This window comes from Phocoena sinus, chromosome 15 (genome assembly GCF_008692025.1).
Source record: "Phocoena sinus isolate mPhoSin1 chromosome 15, mPhoSin1.pri, whole genome shotgun sequence".
NCBI lineage: Eukaryota > Metazoa > Chordata > Mammalia > Artiodactyla > Phocoenidae > Phocoena > Phocoena sinus.
This window is the reverse complement of record NC_045777.1, coordinates 46,435,859-46,454,246: the sequence shown is the minus strand read 5'-3', so window position 1 is coordinate 46,454,246 and position 18,388 is coordinate 46,435,859. Positions and strand designations below refer to the sequence as shown.

Sequence of the window (18,388 nt, the reverse complement as noted above, 5' to 3'; positions counted from 1 at the left end):
TCAACTGAAACCACAGAGCCTTGAAAACTAACTACTTTCTCAGAACAGTAACAATGTACTACTGTGTGTCTCTAAGAAAACGAACATCTAGGTTTAATTGCGTCTGCCTTTGCAAAATGTAGCCAACTTAATCCTGTAGACTTGGACAGAACAAAAGTTCAAGCTCTCTACCACAGAAAAAGTCCCCAAGTATCAAATGCTTTAAAATACCACTCTACTCTCCTTTATCAAAAAATGTCCCTGCAGGAGGTGTTATCAGTCACTACTAAGAACCCCACACAATGCGTCCTGTGTGCTCCTGGTATTTTAGTACAGGAAGTAGAAAGTTCAGTTTACCAAGAACACCGAATTTCACTTACAAAAGTCTTGAAAACTAATCCCTCTAACAGCACTTAATTTACATTTCATTCCAAGCTGACCCAGAGGGGCGGAATCTCAAGGAATCCGAGAATGTAAAAAACTTCACTTGGCAAAACCAGGTGTGTGGATTTGTTGTTTTCCTTAGAGGTACTTCACGGAGTATAAATAGAAATCATTTGCAAATTTTAATCTCATGAACAAGATCTTTATTTAAAATTCTCACCTATATGATGAATTCTGTTATACCATATTTCCTCAAGTGACAGACACATTAAGACTTTGTGCCCTAAATCAGGTGATTTTGCTCAATTTCAGAATAAAAAAAAGACATCTAGAAGAAACATAAAGTATCTTTTTCTCAGCCCGCAAATAACACAAAGACAAGTCTGTCTATAGACGGCAAAGGTGTTTCCACCTTAAACACAAGTTAAGACTAAGGAGGTAAGAAGAGAAAACAAAACAGCATAGCAAACCAGCTACAGATCACAGGTGGCAGGGGACAGGAAGCCTTGGGAACATTTCACACCCACAGGGGTGAGTTTCATCCCAGGTCAAGTGCAGGCCGACCTGGGCTCTGCAGAACCTCCACCCAGAGGGCTCATAAAAACGGAAGAAGGCACATAACCATCAGTGTCATCCTGACAATAAAGGAGAAGCAGCCTCCTTGAACCCAGGAAAGTCACCCCTCCCTCCAAGCAGACACGAGGAGCCCCCTTCATACCAAGAACACAAAGAAAATGAAGCAGCCAGACCCATGGGAAGAGAGACGGCACTTAAATTTATCCCGGGGCCACTTGGGGGCTCAGTCTGTTCGGGGATCGGACTCAAAAGTAAAAATAAAATTGAAGTGGGGGGATGGGGGGAGGAGGAGATGACAGTTCAATTAAGTCCGTGCTGGGACCACTTGGGGTCTCAGTCTACTTAGGGTCTCGGACTTAAAAATAAAAATTAAAAACTGGAAGGGAAGATGACAGTTCGATGTGTGCGTGAGAGGACCCCCGGGCGTCCAGGGTTTGCTGGGGAGGGGACCGTCCCGGCCGCGCCCGACCCCGAGGCCACCCGGCGAGAATCTGGGGTAAGTTTACACTAGAGGGCGACGGGCAAGCCCGCGGGCCAGGCTGCCCGCTTCCCGGGAACAACGCCGGGGCCCGGGCAGAGGGTCTGCGCCCCCCGCCCCGGCATCCCGCGCCGACCCCCGCCCGCGCCGCGCCTCACCCAGCAGCGCCCGCAGGTGCTTCAGGCGGGTCAGCACGTCCTTCTTGGGGTCCAGCACCTTCTGCGTGGACTTCTTCACATCCCCGTGGCTCCTTCGGGAGAACATCCCGCCGCGGGGAGCCCGGGCCCCGCCGGCGGGGCAGGAGGCGCCTGCGCCGCGCGAGTCACCGCATAGGGTCTGGCCGGCGCGTGTCTCCCGGGCCGCCCGCCGCCGCCGCCCGCCGCCGCTACGGCTGTGGCTCCAGGAAGGAGGGGCGGGCCTGGCCGGCGAGGGGCGGAGCAGGAAGGCGGTGTCGACACTGAACCCATCGCCCCGCCCCACGGGAGGTGCCGTCCGGCCCCTGGGCGCAGCGCATGCGCGCGTCGTCTGGACCCGCCTCGCGGGGGCGCGCCCGGGCTCCGAGGAGGCGCCGCGAATCACAAAGAAGCAGGCCCCGCGCACACGCTGTACTCCAAGTCCCGGGATGCACCGCGACAGAGCCCTCCAATCAGGCTGGCGCGCTTTCGGCGCGATGAGAGTCAGTGGGCCGGCTCTGAGCACGTGCCCCCTCTCCACCCCTCCGTGGGCCGCAAGTGCTCCTGGGAAAGGTAGTTTTCCAGGAGGCGAGACCCTGAGACCACATTTCCAGAGTCCCAGTCACTGGGCAGCATCCGCCCGCCCTCTACCCCAGGAGGCCCAAGGCTTCTGTATCTGTAGTCTCCGGCCTGTGCGCCCATCCAGTTCCCTCTAGTGCAACGTGAACCACAGAAACTCACAACAGGGAGTGAGGGAGCGAGTGGAAATCCCGTTGATCATACCAAAATCGGAGCTCCAATTACACACTAAAATGAATGGCTTTGGCAGTAGGGAAGGGCATGCCTAGGCTCTGGGAGAGGAGGCCAGCCCCACTCCCCTTGGTTCCTGGGACCCGTCTTCACTTGGGATGTGAGAGTGCCTCACTGGCAGGTTCCTCAACGTCTTGCCTCTTGCTTTGTAGGAAGTGCACGTTCTCTGTGTTGTGCAAGGCCACCTAGCAATACAGTAGCAGAACCAGAAATAGAACCTGAGGGACCTTACTCTCAGGCTGGGATGCTTTTTAAGGCCAGGTGCCTGTAACCTGAGGCAAGACTTTGAGATGGAAGATGGTCTGGAGATCTGCAGGGTTATTTATTGGCATCTGGATCCTTTGATGCTTCAAATTTTGACAACATTTTAGCAAACACTTAAGCTGGCTGTTTAAAATCACGTGATCTCCATCAAATTGGGACAGCACAACTGTCTTTTCCTCATTCGGCTAAACTGTAACTTGGGGGAAGAGCCAGCGATTTACACAGCCTTCTAGCCTCATCGCTGGGCACTGTATTTGACCTCGAAGCACTCAATAAAAGTTCATTAAATAAAATGGGATAAAAAGCTAAAATAATCCTACATATTTAATCCAGGCATGCAAAAAATATCTCTTGGTTGTTAGATCCTCTATTTTTCAAGTTATCAAATAGCATTGATAGAACTGGGATATATTCATACAAAGGAATGTTACTCAGCAGTAAAAAGGAATAGACAACCAATAAACCCAATGGCATGGATGAATCTCAGACCCAGAGATGGAAGCCCCCCACTCAGGATGACAGAACTGCCCTACCAGCCTGGGTCCCTGGATGACCTCTCCATCAGGACCACAAACCCTCCAAGACTGTCACAAGAGTGAAATAACCTTCTCTCTTAAGTCAAAGCATTCTGGGTGCCTTTGTTGCAGAAATTTAGCCTGTACCTGGCTACACATAGTAAGTCACAATATTCACTGCACCATTCTTTTAGGGGAAGATAACTTTCATTGTATTGATGGAAAAAAAATAGGATGCACTTGTCTTAGGGAATTCAATTTATCTATCGCAGGTCAACCTATCATCAAAGTCAAACATTTGTTGAGCACCTGCTATGTGCAAGTCATGAGTCTAAACCTTGGGGATAAAAAGCTGTATAAGATGCAGCCTCCTTACCTCCAAAGCTTCCAATTTAGTTGAGAGGCAGAGCAGCTAGATAAATGAAGAGATAAACAACAGTGTTCAGTGAACACATGACATGGTCAAAACTTGGTAGTAACAGAAATAGGCATTCATGCATACAGGTTCATCTCATCCATCGTATCTAGCCTTTACTCACTGATGAAAATGTAGAACTCCAGGTCTTCTCTAAAAAAATCAAGAAACATAAGTTATTATTTTGAGGTTTTTCACCCACCCACCATGTATATATATTCCATGTGAAGTAAAAATAAATAAAAACACTTCTTATTCTCTGTTGCTCCACAAAATCATTCCACTAGACTGTGAACTTCTTGAGAACATCACCTGCTTTGCAATCGATTTTTATCCCTGGAGGTTCAGAGTGCCAAGTATTTTGTAGACTCTTGAGTACTGTTGAAAAAGTGTCCTGCTGTCATCAATAAATACAGATAATGAAATCAAGAGTTAAAAATTTACAATGTAAATTAAGACTACCCTGAAATGCTATTTGGATTTGCAAAAAAAAAAAAAAAAAGCAAAAACAAACACAGCTAATAGGAGTGTAAAATAGTACAACTCCTATGGGGGAGAATTTGGCCAAATTACAGAAGCTTGCTCTTTGACACAAATCCTACTCCTAAGAATCTACTCTGAAGATATACCTCCACAAATATATAAAACCACATGTGGAAGGTTATTCCTTTAGCATTATTTATAATAACCAGTATAGCAGGGTGAACAGATATGTCCATGTCCTAATCCCCAGAATGTGTGGTTGTGACTTTTTTTGGAAAAAGGATCTTTGCAGATGTAGTCAAGTCAAGGATCTCAAGGTGAAATCATCTTGGATTATCTGGCTGGGCCCTAAATCTAATGAGTGTTCTTATAAGACACAGAAGAGAAGGCACACAAAGAAAGAAGAAGGTGAAAACAGAGGCAGAGACTGGAGTCATGTGACCACAGCCAAGTGACCCCTGCAGTCACCAGAAGCTGGAAGGAGCCAGGAAGGAGTCTCCCTAGGGGTTTTCCAGAGGGAGCCTAACCTTGACTTTGATTTCAGACTTCTGGACTCCAGAACTGTGTGAAAATAAATTTCTGCACATACGTGCACACCAGAGAGTAGCTGACTGAACCCAGCCCATCCACATAAGGCAGTGCTATGCAGAGCTGTGCCACCATAAGAAGTAATCAGAAAATGTCCTATGTTCTCATTTTACTTCATTCATTCATTCATTCGTTAATATCTCAGTCAGCATAATTAGAGAATGTTGTTCAGTACAATGGGTTTGATTTAATTAACATACTGTGCACCCATATTTTAAAATTCTAACCTTCTTGGGCTTCCCTGGTGGTGCAGTGGTTAAGAATCCACCTGCCAATGTAGGGGATACAGGTTCGAGCCATGGTCTGGGACAATCCCACATGCCATGGAGCAGCTAAGCCCGTGTGCCGCAACTACTGAGCCCACGTGCCACAACTACTGAAGCCTGCACACCTAGAGCCGGTGCTCCGCAACAAGAGAAGCCACCACAATGAGAAGCCCATGCACCGCAACGAAGAGTGGCCCCTGCTCACTGCAACTAGAGAAAGCCCACGTGCAGCAACAAAGACCCAACTCAGCCATAAATAAATAAAATTTATTTTAAAAATATTCTACCCTTCTTTTCTCAGAAATCTTTCTAAAATATACCTCAGTTTTCCCCATCTTACTTTTTATTGCGTTATAATTGACACACAATATTCTATTAGTTTCAGGTGTACAACATAGTGATTCTATATTTTTATGCATTATGAAATGATCACCATAATAATCTAGTCACCATCTAGATTGTCATCAGACACAGTTATTCCAATATTATTGACTATATTCTCTATGCTGTACATTAATCCACATCTCCTTAAACAGACTGTTCATTGTTTATGAAACCATCATTTATCTCCCCCCACCACTCTGGCCCCCTGCATCTCTTCCTTCATTGGTGTTCCTACTAGCAACAAAGGAGAAATACCTCGTAGGCTTCCCCCATCTAATTTTGACCATATCTTGCCCCAAAACTCAGTCATTGCTATCAGAGACAATTTGTTCGTCTTCTTAACTTCCACAGTTGGAATCATTCCAAATACTTGGATCTGCCAGCTCTGTGGTTTCCAGGTAACCTACACATTCATGTATTTTATTTCCAAATATTTCATGCATCAGAATTTTTCAGATTGGAAGAATTTTTTTTTAGATTGACGAAAATACCTCATGCCTGCGTGTTAATCCTGATAGTCATGAATATTATGTTAATTTTAATATCTGGAAAAAATCAACTTTCAGCCTCAAATATTCCTGTCAGTTATGTTCATTGCGCCTGTCCTCCAGCGTAAGATGTTTTAGTGGGTCAGACATACTGTGGATCTTCATTTGAATGTTATTGCTGCAAACATCAACCCCAGGTTGTCTGTTTTATTGATCATGGGACACTTTGCATTCTTATTTCCTTACAAAAAGCTACAACCTAATAAATTCAGGTATTTTTTCTTGTATCAGCTTTCACCCTGAAACATTGACTTAAGGTATTCAATATGTATCTTGTGCTCCTGAGACTCTACTCCTACCTAAAATTCCCAGAAAAGAAGAGATGACGACACTTCATAAGAATGAAATGCAAAACCCAGTCCTTAAGAAACAAGAAACCTACGGTCTCTGTTTTCCAAATGATGTATTACTGTTACCCTAAAAATATATATTATTTTCTCCTCCAAAAATATTTCCCATTGGTTTCTTTTCTTTCCAAATATCTGTCAAGCAAGGAGATTCAATACTTAACTTTAAACTTGACTATAAATCATTTTATATGAGAATTTCAATTCAGAAAAGACTCAGAAAAAGTTTTTGAAAATGTTCTACTCATTTTGATATGTCTGATTACTTCCTGATAACGAAGTAATGCCCGAAGGGAAAGAAACAGAATCGTTTTTCTAAATGTACTCAAGCAGATGTTTTCACAGCTGTGCATTTCAACCACGATGTCATCTGCTTGGGATATATTTTCATTTTTTTATCATCAAAACAGTAATAACATTTCAGTATTAAATCATGGATATACATCAACATTAGAAAAAATAAGCACAGAAGTAAGCACATGAGAACATCTATAAGTAAAAAAAAAATCTTTGCATGGTAATGATTTAAAAAACCAAGAATCATGGAAACTATCTAAACAGTAAATAAAACTTGAATAAAAGATGATGTACAAAGGCTGGAGAGACAGAGTTACATAAGGTAAGAAGTCTGCAAAAATTTGTTCATTACCTCACATCTGCCCCCAATATACAAAGTGCCACCATTTGGTTTAATATTAGATCAGATATACACCTTAATTTTGAACTGAGTGTTAGATTTTCTAAAAATGAATGCAGATTATGAAATGTCAACAAAAATTATTCATTCAAAATGGAGAACATCATCATACAGTTTGTTTTACTTGCAAGTTTTTGAAATTTGCTGGGAAAAACTGAATCTCAAAATAATTATTGGAGAGCATAACCATCCTTGGGAAAAACAATACAAGAATACAAATTCTTTTCCTAATATACATATAAACCTATGTCTTAAACTGAGACTATTTTTACCTGGTATTTCAGATGGGATTCTTAGTTTCAAGCAACAGAAATTGACAGGCTGTTTAAGCAAAAGAAAATTCATTCGAAGAATGTTGGCTGTCAAAATCAAAGGGAGGTTGGAAAACCAGGCTTAGAAAATAACTAGGAAAACAGATACTGATGCCGCTCTGGGAGTTACAAAGATAATGAGGATGCAGCCTCAACTCCCTGAGAAGTCACAGTCTAATGGAAGAGACAGACACCTAACTAGATAGTAGTAATTCACAGCAGTGATACATGAAAGGCATTATGGGAGATGGCAGGAAGGACTGGGGAGTGGCCATGAGAGGAGGGCTCAGAGAAGGCTTCCTGGAGGAGGTGACACCTGAACTGGGAAAGAAGCTGAACACACCCCAGGCAAGGCTAGGAGGTAAGATGCAAAGGGCTGTGTGAAGAACACCAGAAGCAGTTTGGTTCTGTATGGTTGCTATTTGTGCTGCGATAGTATTCAGCATACTCTTGGGATTGCAGAAATGTGTGTTTTCTCGTAGCCTTGTAAAAACAGCAGGACCAAATGAAAGTAAAGGGTGGCGATGCCAAAGTGAGAAGAGACAAGTGAACTTCTTCCGGATCTGTGGAAGGCAGGATGAGATGACAGCAAAGGCAAATGCTCTGACTCCCAGTTTTCCCCGCTTACTAGCTGTGCGATCTTAAGTGGGTGACTTAATTCTCCAAGCCTCAGTTTTCCTCATCTAGAAAATGGAGACAAGCTTACATTGGGCAATTTATTCTAAGGAGTAAATCAGCATAAAAAGAACGAGGACAATGCCTCTTACCAAAACGTTCAATAAAGATTATTTTGTTTCTCCCTTCTCTCCCACTCCCAGAAAATACAAACGACGAAATTCCTGCTTACTAAGATTGTCCATTTGTGTGCACATTTTATTTCTAAATGTGTTTAATAGGAGGGCTTTACACAGCTATGGTTTTCCATGGCTTTCCATAGTTTACACTGGACACCATCAAAATAGGGCGAAGCAGTGTCCCAGAATCTTTTACACCCCGCTTTTGTTATGTGCATCCCTTGGCAAGGAGGGGTATTTTCACTGACATCCCCATCACACCAGGTGAAATAGCTGCATCTTTTTGGACCTTAAATGATGCTGGATTAAGAATGCTGGCCAAAGGCTCATGGACCTAAATAATGTGACCCAGCAGTTTGTCCTGGGTATATTTTACTTTCTCTGGTTACCTTAAGACCAAACCCAAGAATGGTTTATGGGTCTTTGCAAAGCTAAATTAATAATTCAGGTTAATATAAATGAGATTAACAACTCATTTATAATCATAAAAACAACAAAGTAACACCTCAGAGACTAAAAATTTTGGCTTACGTAATGTATCCAAAAGGTGCCAGATGACATTTTTCTCCATCAGAGCTGAGGCGAACTGTCCCAGCCAAGCCTAACTCAAATTTCAGGATTCTGAAAAAATAACTAAAATGCATTCAGCCACTGAGTTTGGAGATTGTTTGTTACAGAGTGGTGAACAAGGAGGTTATCTGCTTGCAGCCTCAAGGATCCGGAACTAACAAGTCTCAAAGACTCGTTTCCTCAGCTGGACAAAGCCAGACACTATCTCTGATGGCTTATCTCCAGCATCTTCCTGGTGCTCAAATTCTTTGAGCCTATGACTCTCTCCATGGCTCGTCCCTATGACCTCAGACTAGCCTGGTATCCACATAATAATTTAGATTTTTGTTCCCAGAAAGTGACTGGCTTGACAGGGATTGCTTTACCCATCAAAGAGCAGGAATGTCAGTGGCAAGAAGGGAGGACAAAAGGTCATCCAGAGGTAGAGGCAGACAAAAGAAGCAGCTCCAAGAATTTGGCTGCTGGCAGCAAGGAGAGAAACCCAGAGTTTGTCTCCATAGAGGATATTAGGGTATTTACAGAGTAAATAGTAGAATACTCATAGGAAAAGCATGGGGCACACCTGAAACAGGCAGGGCAATAGAAATTGACCTGAGAAATTGACTTTTGATTTATCCAGTATTATAGGAATCACTTAAAAATGTGCTGGGTTTGTAACTAGTCACTTGCAGCAGGTAAGCAGACGAGAACATAGATGAAATTTCCAGAAGAGTTGGGAAGAGGGCGTATCAATTAGCTATGCCACTAAAATGTTGTATGGCGGCCAACCACAAAAGTCAGTGGCATACAACAGTAAGTATTTGTTCAGCTCAAGAGTCTATGGGGTTCATCTGATCTGGGTTGGACTTGGCTCTTCTTGGCTGGGACTCCTTCCATGTCTGGGAGTTCGTTACCTATTGGTTGATCCAGGGTGGCCTTGGTTGGAATGACTAAGGTATCCTGGCTCTGGTCCATATTTTTCTCATCCTCATCCTGAGGCCAGTGGACCAGCCTGGGCATGTCCTTTTCATGATAATGACAATGAGCAGGTGTGAGCAAACCTCATTGCACAGCAGTTATGAGCCTCTAATTGTGATATATTTGCTATTATCCTATTGGCCAAAGACCCCTGTGGCTGAGCTGAGAGTCAGGGGAGGAGTGTCTTGGGAACGAATGGATAGAGAGAGGGATTAAGAATTATGGCCATTAATCAATCTGCCGAAGAAGGTATTTTGTAAAAATCAACCTTGAAAATGGACAAAGGGAAATTTTCGAAGGATCTATCAGGAACTTCTGTCTGTTAGGCGGCGTTCCTAACCCCGGGGAATTGAAACAAAGGAATCTTTCCCCTTTGCTAAGGAGTGCCTGCTATCCTGCCTACCCTGAAGTCCTTTATCCACATTGAAGGAGCTCATATTTCAGCCTGGCCATTCACGTGACTGTCCTTTTATGACCATCCTTCAAAATCCCCCACCAGATGGACCACTGGACTTTGGAGTCTGAGAAGGAGGCTGCCCTGATGTAAAGGAACAGGACCTTATTGGGCCTTCCAGGGACAGACCCCTCCCCCCATCTTCTGCTTTAGCCCCTCTCTGAAGTACCCAGGTAATAGTATCTGATGCACATTTCTGAGCTGCTTTACAGGTGCTAAAACCACCACCAAATGAAAGACGTTAACTACTTGATAACCAAGAGTACATAGTGCCCAAGCCTACTGGAGCCTAAGGATTGATAATGTTAACCCCTGTGACCTCACCATCAACCAATCAGAGAATTGTATACAAGCTGATCACAGACCCTGGGACACCCCTCCCTCACCTGGCCTCTAAAAATGCTATGCTGACACCCATCAGGGAGTTCATGTGTTTAGAGCACTAGGTATCCCAGACTCCTTGTAAGGTACCTTACAATAAACACTGCACTGTCCTTCACCACAATCCAGTGTCGGTAGATTGGCTTTACTGCGAGTGAGTGAGTGGACCCAAGTTTGGTTCAGTAACCCCAGGAGACAGGGAATAAATGCATTGGTTACGAGGCTAGTGGGCTTTCCCAGTCTCTGCTAAGAGACCCAGGTGTAATCTCAGGAAGGAATTGCTAAAATGAGAAGGATCCTGCAGATTTAATTACATTATACTTTTCAGATGACAAAGGAAAGGCGACTTGGATGATTGATTAATCAGAAGGCAGATTAGGTTGTAAGATGTTGCCAGTGTTGACCGAGGACTCCCAGGAGAGGAAGAGTGCAGCTGTCAATCATACTCTAGTGGAAACTTCTGGAAGGCAGGAAGTGTTGTTTGAGAACTGTCCATCCCCATGGCTCTTACTCTGCCTGACTTGATAAAGTCTTTTACAGATTGGCTTGCTTGGCCCGTGCTAGTCACCCAGAGCTTGAAAACCACAAGCAGACATTGTAACACTGAGCTTCTGGACCTGCATCACCAAACCCCAGACACAGATTCACAGTGATCCTACCGATACGTCCAGACCTCGTGAGGCCCTTGGGAACACTAGCTTTCCTCCCAGGTTAACAATTCTCAAGCTGCAGGACCTACGTTAGGTGAGTCTCTAATAAGAAGTCCCACCTTCTAGAAGCCCTGACCCCCGGACGTATGTTCAGTGTCCTGACACAAAGGAATTTTTTTTTAAGTGTGGCATTCAATGCAATGTTTATATGGTTTATATGTCTCTTGCTTTGGACAGTGAAATCCTAGCAAATAGCAACTTGTATTTAACTGGATCTGCTATACCACAGGATAAGTTAAACTTGATTAGAAAATACTGGCAGACGTAAAACTTCCCCGATGATATTCACTCAAGAAGCTGAACAGAGATTCTTTCCTTCAGATTTTTTTCCAGTTTTATTGAGATATAATTGACATATGGCACATAAGTTTAAGGTGTTCAACATAATGATTTGATTTAAATGGTGAAGTAACGACCACAGTAAGTTTACTTAACATTCACCGTCTCATACAGATACGAAAAAGGATGAAAAAAAATTTTCCCTTTGTGATGAGAACTCTTAGAATCTACTCTCATAACTTTCTAATATATCCTACAGCAGTGTCATAACTATATAAGTATAGCTGTCATGTAGTACATTACATCCCTAATATTTATCTTATAACTGGGAGTTTGTACCTTTTGACCACCTTGATCCAATTCTTCCTCCCCCCATGTCCCACCTCTGGTAACCACAAATCTGATCTCTTTTTCCATGAGTTTGGTTTTTTGAGGGTTCTTTCTTTCCTTCTTTCTTTAGGTTCTCCATATAAGAGAGATCATACAATATTTGTCTTTTTCTGTCTGACTTACATTTCACTTAGCACAATGCCCTCAAGGTCAAGGTTCAGGAATGAGTAGAGATTCTTGGTGTTCCACCCAAACCCTTGGCACTCACCTCTGCCTAAAGGCCACGTACGACCAAAACCTGTGACTCTCTGTCCGAAGGCTTTTTTTTCATTGTGGGAGCATGCTTGGTCCGTGCACAGCACTAACACAGGAGAGTTCGTGCTCTCAGAAGCAGCCCTCAGCAATACCGGACAGGGAGGTGCTGGATAAGGAGCCCAGCTGCCTCGCCTTGGGAGTGGAATGACGGGAATGGGAATGTCGTGCTTACCTGCTTGGTCACGAACCCCATACGGGCTACCCTCCCCTCTCTGTCTCCCTTCTTCACTTCCTCCAGTGTTTCCTGGGATTCCCCTCCCAAATCAACTACTTGCTCTCAAATCCATTTCAACCCAAGAGAGCATTCAGTCTCACAAGAGAACACAGTTAGGTTAATAAGCGGCCGTGGTTGTTAACAGAACAATACCTAGGATACCAGTTTTTCTTTGCCAGTGTTGTGTTCCGTGAAGGAGAAACCAATGTTATAAGTTAAAAGAAAGTGAATTACGTTGATGAGATTCAAACAAGACAAATCTCAGGGCTTCTAGATGGATGACAGATATCAGATAGACAGACAGAGAAAGGCTGGCTCCAGCCATCCACATGACTTATTAGTCTAGACCTTAGCCTGGGGCAGTCAGGCAAACTGCAAACTTGAGGAAAGAGGCTCCAGTCTTACCCACCTAACTCTGAGACACTGCATGAAGCCTGATAGAAAGACAGCATCGTTCTCTATGGCTCCCCTCCTGCAGCTTGCTCTGCTCGCTCAATATTATGTTTCTGAGACTTTTTTTCAGTTTGGATATATATGCTCTTATTTTAATTGCTTCATCATAATCCGAGGGCATGAATACTGCACAATGTGTCGGTTCACTCTCCTGGAGATGGATATTCAAACTGTTCTAAAATTTCATGATCGCAGCCCGTGCTTTGACAAACGTTCCTGTCTGTGCCGCAGTATGTGTGCACATGTGTGTGTGCGTGTGTGTGTGCATGTGTGGGTATGTCCATGCAGGGTTGCTAGGTTATGTACACGGGTAGAAAACAACAAATCTGCAACAGTGGTCGCCTCTGGCGGTGGGCTTAGCAAGAGTGGGTCCTTGGAAGGAGTGTGATTGTTCAAGGGATGTTGGTCTCATCATTCCTACCTGAAGTATATTGCTCATAATTTAAAAATACACAAATCTATTCTGGTTTTGAATTGACCCAGAGCCAACTCTTTCTTGGCTTTACCTTGTTGCCTTTATTTGTTAAAACTTCCTCTCAAGCACTGATGTCTCCAAGAAGCATGTACTAAAGAAACAATCAGTTTTGTGCAAAGTTAGTAAAGCAATCATTAAAAAAAGGAATTCTTAAATCTGTGACTGACAGGACATTTTTCTTTGACTTTAACTTCTTCCCCCAACTTTAAAAAAATCTATTTTCGGAATATTGACTTAGGTAAACAGTCCTCACCTCTGGGGGAATTCCAGGATAGCTTTATCCGTGGGCAGCTCTGTGAGAAAAGCCATCTAGGTCATTTCAGGCTTTCATCCTTTGTTATTTCAAGTCAATAAAAAAGTTGGCCAGGAAGGTGACTCAGGATTTGGTTTGCTCTGGCTTACTTGATTAAGATAATAGGTTGATTTGGCTTATTCATTCCTTTTCACCTCTTTATTCTTACTAGAAATGAGATTAAATGGCCATTATTCCTTTCCCACCTCCAATCAGTTGATTTTGATAAAAAAATATTTTCGCCAAATTGATGTGACGGCACACAAGATTTCTGAATTAGGTAGCCCAGGTTTTCCCTCACTTCCTCACCAAAAATTCCATCCATGAAGGTATAGTTCAAAAATAGAAAGTGAGCGCAATGACCATGTGAGTTTCCACTAAGAGGAATTGGGGCTATGATTCAGCTGTTTTGTGGGCACTGATTAACTAATCAAGTCAGCAAGGACTCTGCTGCTATTTAGAGGTGATACCTTGGATAATGGAAACCTTCTCATTTTGAGTGTTCCCTTTAGGGCACTTCTATGCTAGCAGCTATCAGGCCATCAATACCTTACCTTAACTAGTCCATAGAAATAAGACTTCAAAATACTAATAGCTAAAATTCATAAAGCATCTAATATGTGTGAGATTACTGTAACTGTTTTTTTTTTACACTATCTCATTTAATCCACATAGTGTCTTTATGAGGTAGAGATTACTATTATCCCCTTTGTACACATGCAGGGGCTGAGGTAGAGAGAGGCCAAGTAACTCACCTAAACGTGCACAGCTAGTAAATGCTAGAGCCAGGATTCGAAACAGGCAGCTTGGCTCTTTACTTCCTGTTCTTGATTCCTTTGCCATACTGAGGCTCACAGGAGCTACATTACTTGCAAATAATCACACAGCTATCTAAGGGTAGAGCCAAGGTTTTAATCCAGATCACCTTCTTGTGAAGACCAAGATATTAATTACTACTTTTCTACAAAAAAAAAAAGGGGGAGTCAAGTTCCTTCTGTAGTTTATTGTCAATGTATACAAGAATCTCATTTCTCCCAATTACCAAGCCACCTCTGAAGTGCTAGCCAACAGTTGCAAATGATAAATATTATAGGACATGGATGTTATATATGTGAAAGCCCTGCCCCAGGAGCAGAGATAAGGCCCATCTAAAGATCAAAAGTTAGAAGAAGGAGGTAAACTACGGCCTTTTGCTCCCAAGAAATAGAAAAGACAAAAATTACCAGCTGTTCTTGGGTGGCTTGGAGTTAGGAATGATCCAGACTCCTTTAGAGCAAAAACACCAAAGAGAAGCTCCGTGAGGAGCCCTGGAGAGGACGCTGTAAGTAAGATGCTATAAGAAGCTAAATTTTCAAAGGATACTTCTTCTCTAGCAAAATCACCAACTCTCTGAACATGACCCAGTGTGATTCAGTGCAGAGGATGAGTCCTGGGTGAAGTCCCAGTGTGGGGTGACAAAGAGGAAATTGGCCTGGGGGAGGCACCTAGGACACGAGATTTAAGGGCCCTCACTCTTGGGGCCACACGGTGCTGACCTGCACAGAACCGAGCTTGCATAGTTTTTCCAAGTCTGACCCTTAAGTCCAGGCAAAGGGCAGTTTTCCTGGGTGCTCAGCCAGAGGTGAGCAGGAACAAGCAGAACCGAGCTGGAGAGAAGCTGAGTGCCTGGTGGTGGTGTCGGTACAAGGCGCACCAGCATCTCCTGTTCACCCCAAATGGGTCTGTGAGGATGGATGCCCCAGGAGGGAGGAGGAGAAGGGGAGGGGCCCACCAAGTGGGCCGCACATCCCAGACGTTGTCCTTCTGCTCATGACCAGCTTCTAAGCAGGCATCATCACACGAGGGCCTGCAAAGTCCTGCCCGTCTGGCCGGCTCTAACTGCCCAGACCTCTTCTCCACCCCCAATCCCTACGCCGTCCCGCTTGGTCCCGTTGGTTCTCTTTCCCTTGGATGTTCCGGCCTCATGGTTTTACACTTGCTGTCACCTTGGCTGGAAACTGATCCTGGCTCTGCGCAGGGTGACTGGTGGACCCGCCCTCACCCCAACATCACCACCCCCGGGGGCCTGTCCCATCCCGGACCCCAGATAAAAACAGGACCCAGCCCTCCTGCACACCGTCAGCATCAACTGGCTTCGTTTTCCCCAGGACACTTTCATAAGCCAAAATGATCTTGTTCAAGTGTGTGCAGGCAGCTGTGCATAATGAAAGCTCCCTCTAGAACGTGAGCTCCGTGACGGCCGGAATTCTGCTGTATTACTGCCGTCAAGAGTGTCCGACACGCAAGAGGGAGGAGATATGGGGATATATGTATATGTATATCTGATTCACTCTGTTATAAATCAGAAACTGACACACCATTGTAAAGCAATTATACTCCAGTAAAGATGTTAAAAAGAAAAGATAGTGTCCGACAGACAAAGACAAATATCATATGATACCGCTTATATGTGGAATCTAAAATAACGATGCAAATGAGTTCATTTTCAAAACAGAAACAGACTCACAGTCACGGAAAACAAACTTACGGTTATCAAAAGGGAAACGGGGGTCAGGGAGGGATAAATTAGGAGTTTGGGATTAACAGACACACACTACTATTTATAAAATATATAAACAACAAGGACCTACTGGATAGCACAGGGAACTATATTCAATATCCTGTAATAAGCCATAATGGAAAAGAATATGTACACCAGAAATTAACACAACATTGTAAATCAACTATATTTCAATTATAAAAAAAAAGAATGCCTTGCGCACAATGGGCATTTAATAAGTGTGTGTTGAACAGATGAATTCTGCCTGCCTGTTTCGGGCAGAGAAGGCCGTTGTCTTCACAGTTCCTTTATTTCTCCTGTCCACCCTCTCCGATGAGCACCTAGTTGAGAAAACTCATGGCGGGTGAGTCTTCACGTCTGTGATATTCTGGGGTTCACACTGGACTCCTGAGTTTTGTGTGACATGAATTTGAAGAAACATCTGATCTCTGAAACAATGCAAATGTCCAACGGGAAAAACAATAGACAAACTGCCCATCGAAACTACAGAACATGACTGAGCAGTAAAGAGAAAAGAACAAGTGATTCAGGCAATGGTATTAGTGAATCTCAAAAACATTATTTTGAGTGAAAGAAGCAGACACAGAAGAACACATCTTGTATGATTCCTCTTATATAAAGTTCTAGAAGAGGCAAAGCTACTCTCTAGTTACAGAAATCAGAACATGGTTTCTTCATATAGGGTGTGGAGATTGACCAGAAAGAGAATGAGAGAACTTTCAGGTGAGATGGGAAAAGTATTTTGTTTGGGACAGTTATTACACAGTTGTATACATCTGTCAAGCATCATCAAGCTGAATATTTTAGAACTGTTTTATTTTGTTGTATCTTAAAAAAAAAAAAAGTTATTTAAAAAAACCCTCTCCCGACAATCCCAAGGTGAAACAGTGAGATAAAGCCGTGTGGTTAATTGTAAGAAGGAATTAAAACTGCCAGAATATGGAGTAAAACAGCGAAATGATATGAGAAGACTTTTTCTGATATAAGTCTGAGGAAGCCCAACACAAGCTGGGAGAAGAAAGAAAAGGACATTTGTTATTTCACGTAAGTGAGAAGTCAGGCGTGGAGTTGGCTTCAGGGTTCAAGGTTCACGTGTGACCGGCCTCCCGGCTCTCAGCTGTCTGTCCTCCCCATCGGCTGGCTCCTTTGCAGGCACCCCGCCACAGTAGGGTAGCCACCACAGGTCGGGGGCTCATGCAAAAGCCCTGGATAGGCCCTCGTTGGGCCCCCTGCCCATCACCATGGCTGGACCATGGAGAAAAACCAAGCCACCTGTGAGAGGATGAGAAATGAGAGCTCCCCAAAGAAAATGAGGGGCTGTCACGCGAAATACAGCAAATGCTTGTGGAGGGGAGTCCAACACCCACGAGGCCGCCACAGCGTTAGGACAAAATGATGGAGGAGAGTCCAGCTCCTCATGAACTACTTAAATGCCACCCCTCACTCAGCAATTTGCCAAGAAGATAAATGTACTGATATCAGCTAGCGACCTCCAGTTTGGTGGGCTGGGGACTTGTTTGTGTAAGGAATGTTTTTCCTTTTCTTTTCTTGCTGAAACTAAATCTAAAACCTGCCAGAGATGGGTAGCAAACAAGAGATCATTGTGCCTGGTGTTTCCTTTTTCACACAAATATCATCACTTTATTCCAGGAAGGGCAAACACCTCTGTATTAGACAATTGCCTGGTAACAAGTGGCTTCCTCCAGTCCCTAACCTGCTGGCAGAATTATAACTGAGTGTGACCTACGGAAAGGAGGTGAAGAAGCAGCATTTGAATGCCTGCCCGAGAGTTTTCACGCGCTCAGAAAATCCCAGGACCAAAGTCTTGGATTGTCTCTGCTTCCCCAAGAGGCAAACAAGCCTTTCCACCTCCCCATCATAGTTTTTTAGAAAAGTTTAAGCCTCTGAAATGCTTTTTGGTCATTCATTTTCCAACATCTGAATCTACAATTCCAAGGAAGCAAAGAGCATTTGCAGATTTTTTTCTTTTCCAGTTTTGCACAAAGTGTAACTTACTTGTTATGTATGTATGTATGTACGTATTTGAAGTATAGTCGATTTACAATATTATAGTAGTTTCAGGTGTACAACATAGTGACTCAGTATTTTTACAGATTATACTCCATTAAAAGTGATTACAAGGTAATAGTTATAATTCCCTGTGTTGTACAATATATCCTTGTTGCTTATCTATTTTACACACAGTAGGCTGTATCTCTTAAACCCTTCGGCTGTCTTCCCCGTCCCCCTCTTCCCTCTCACAATGGTAACCACTAGTTTGTTTTCTGTATCTGTGAGTCCGTTTTTGTTTTGTTATATTCATTCATTTGTTTTATTTTGTAGATTCCACATATAAGTGATATCATATGGTATTTGTCTTTCTCTG

The 18,388-nt window shown here is 43.5% G+C and overlaps 1 protein-coding gene across 1 annotated transcript in view; it reads right to left on the bottom strand.

The window, feature by feature from the left end:
* Positions 1–1,681, bottom strand: part of RALGAPA2 (Ral GTPase activating protein catalytic subunit alpha 2) — a 284,371-nt gene extending 282,690 nt beyond the window's left edge. The window contains 1 exon segment of the mRNA XM_032604977.1: positions 1,576–1,681. Coding sequence (XP_032460868.1) covers positions 1,576–1,681 — 106 coding nt within the window.
* Positions 1,682–18,388: the final 16,707 nt, after the last annotated feature.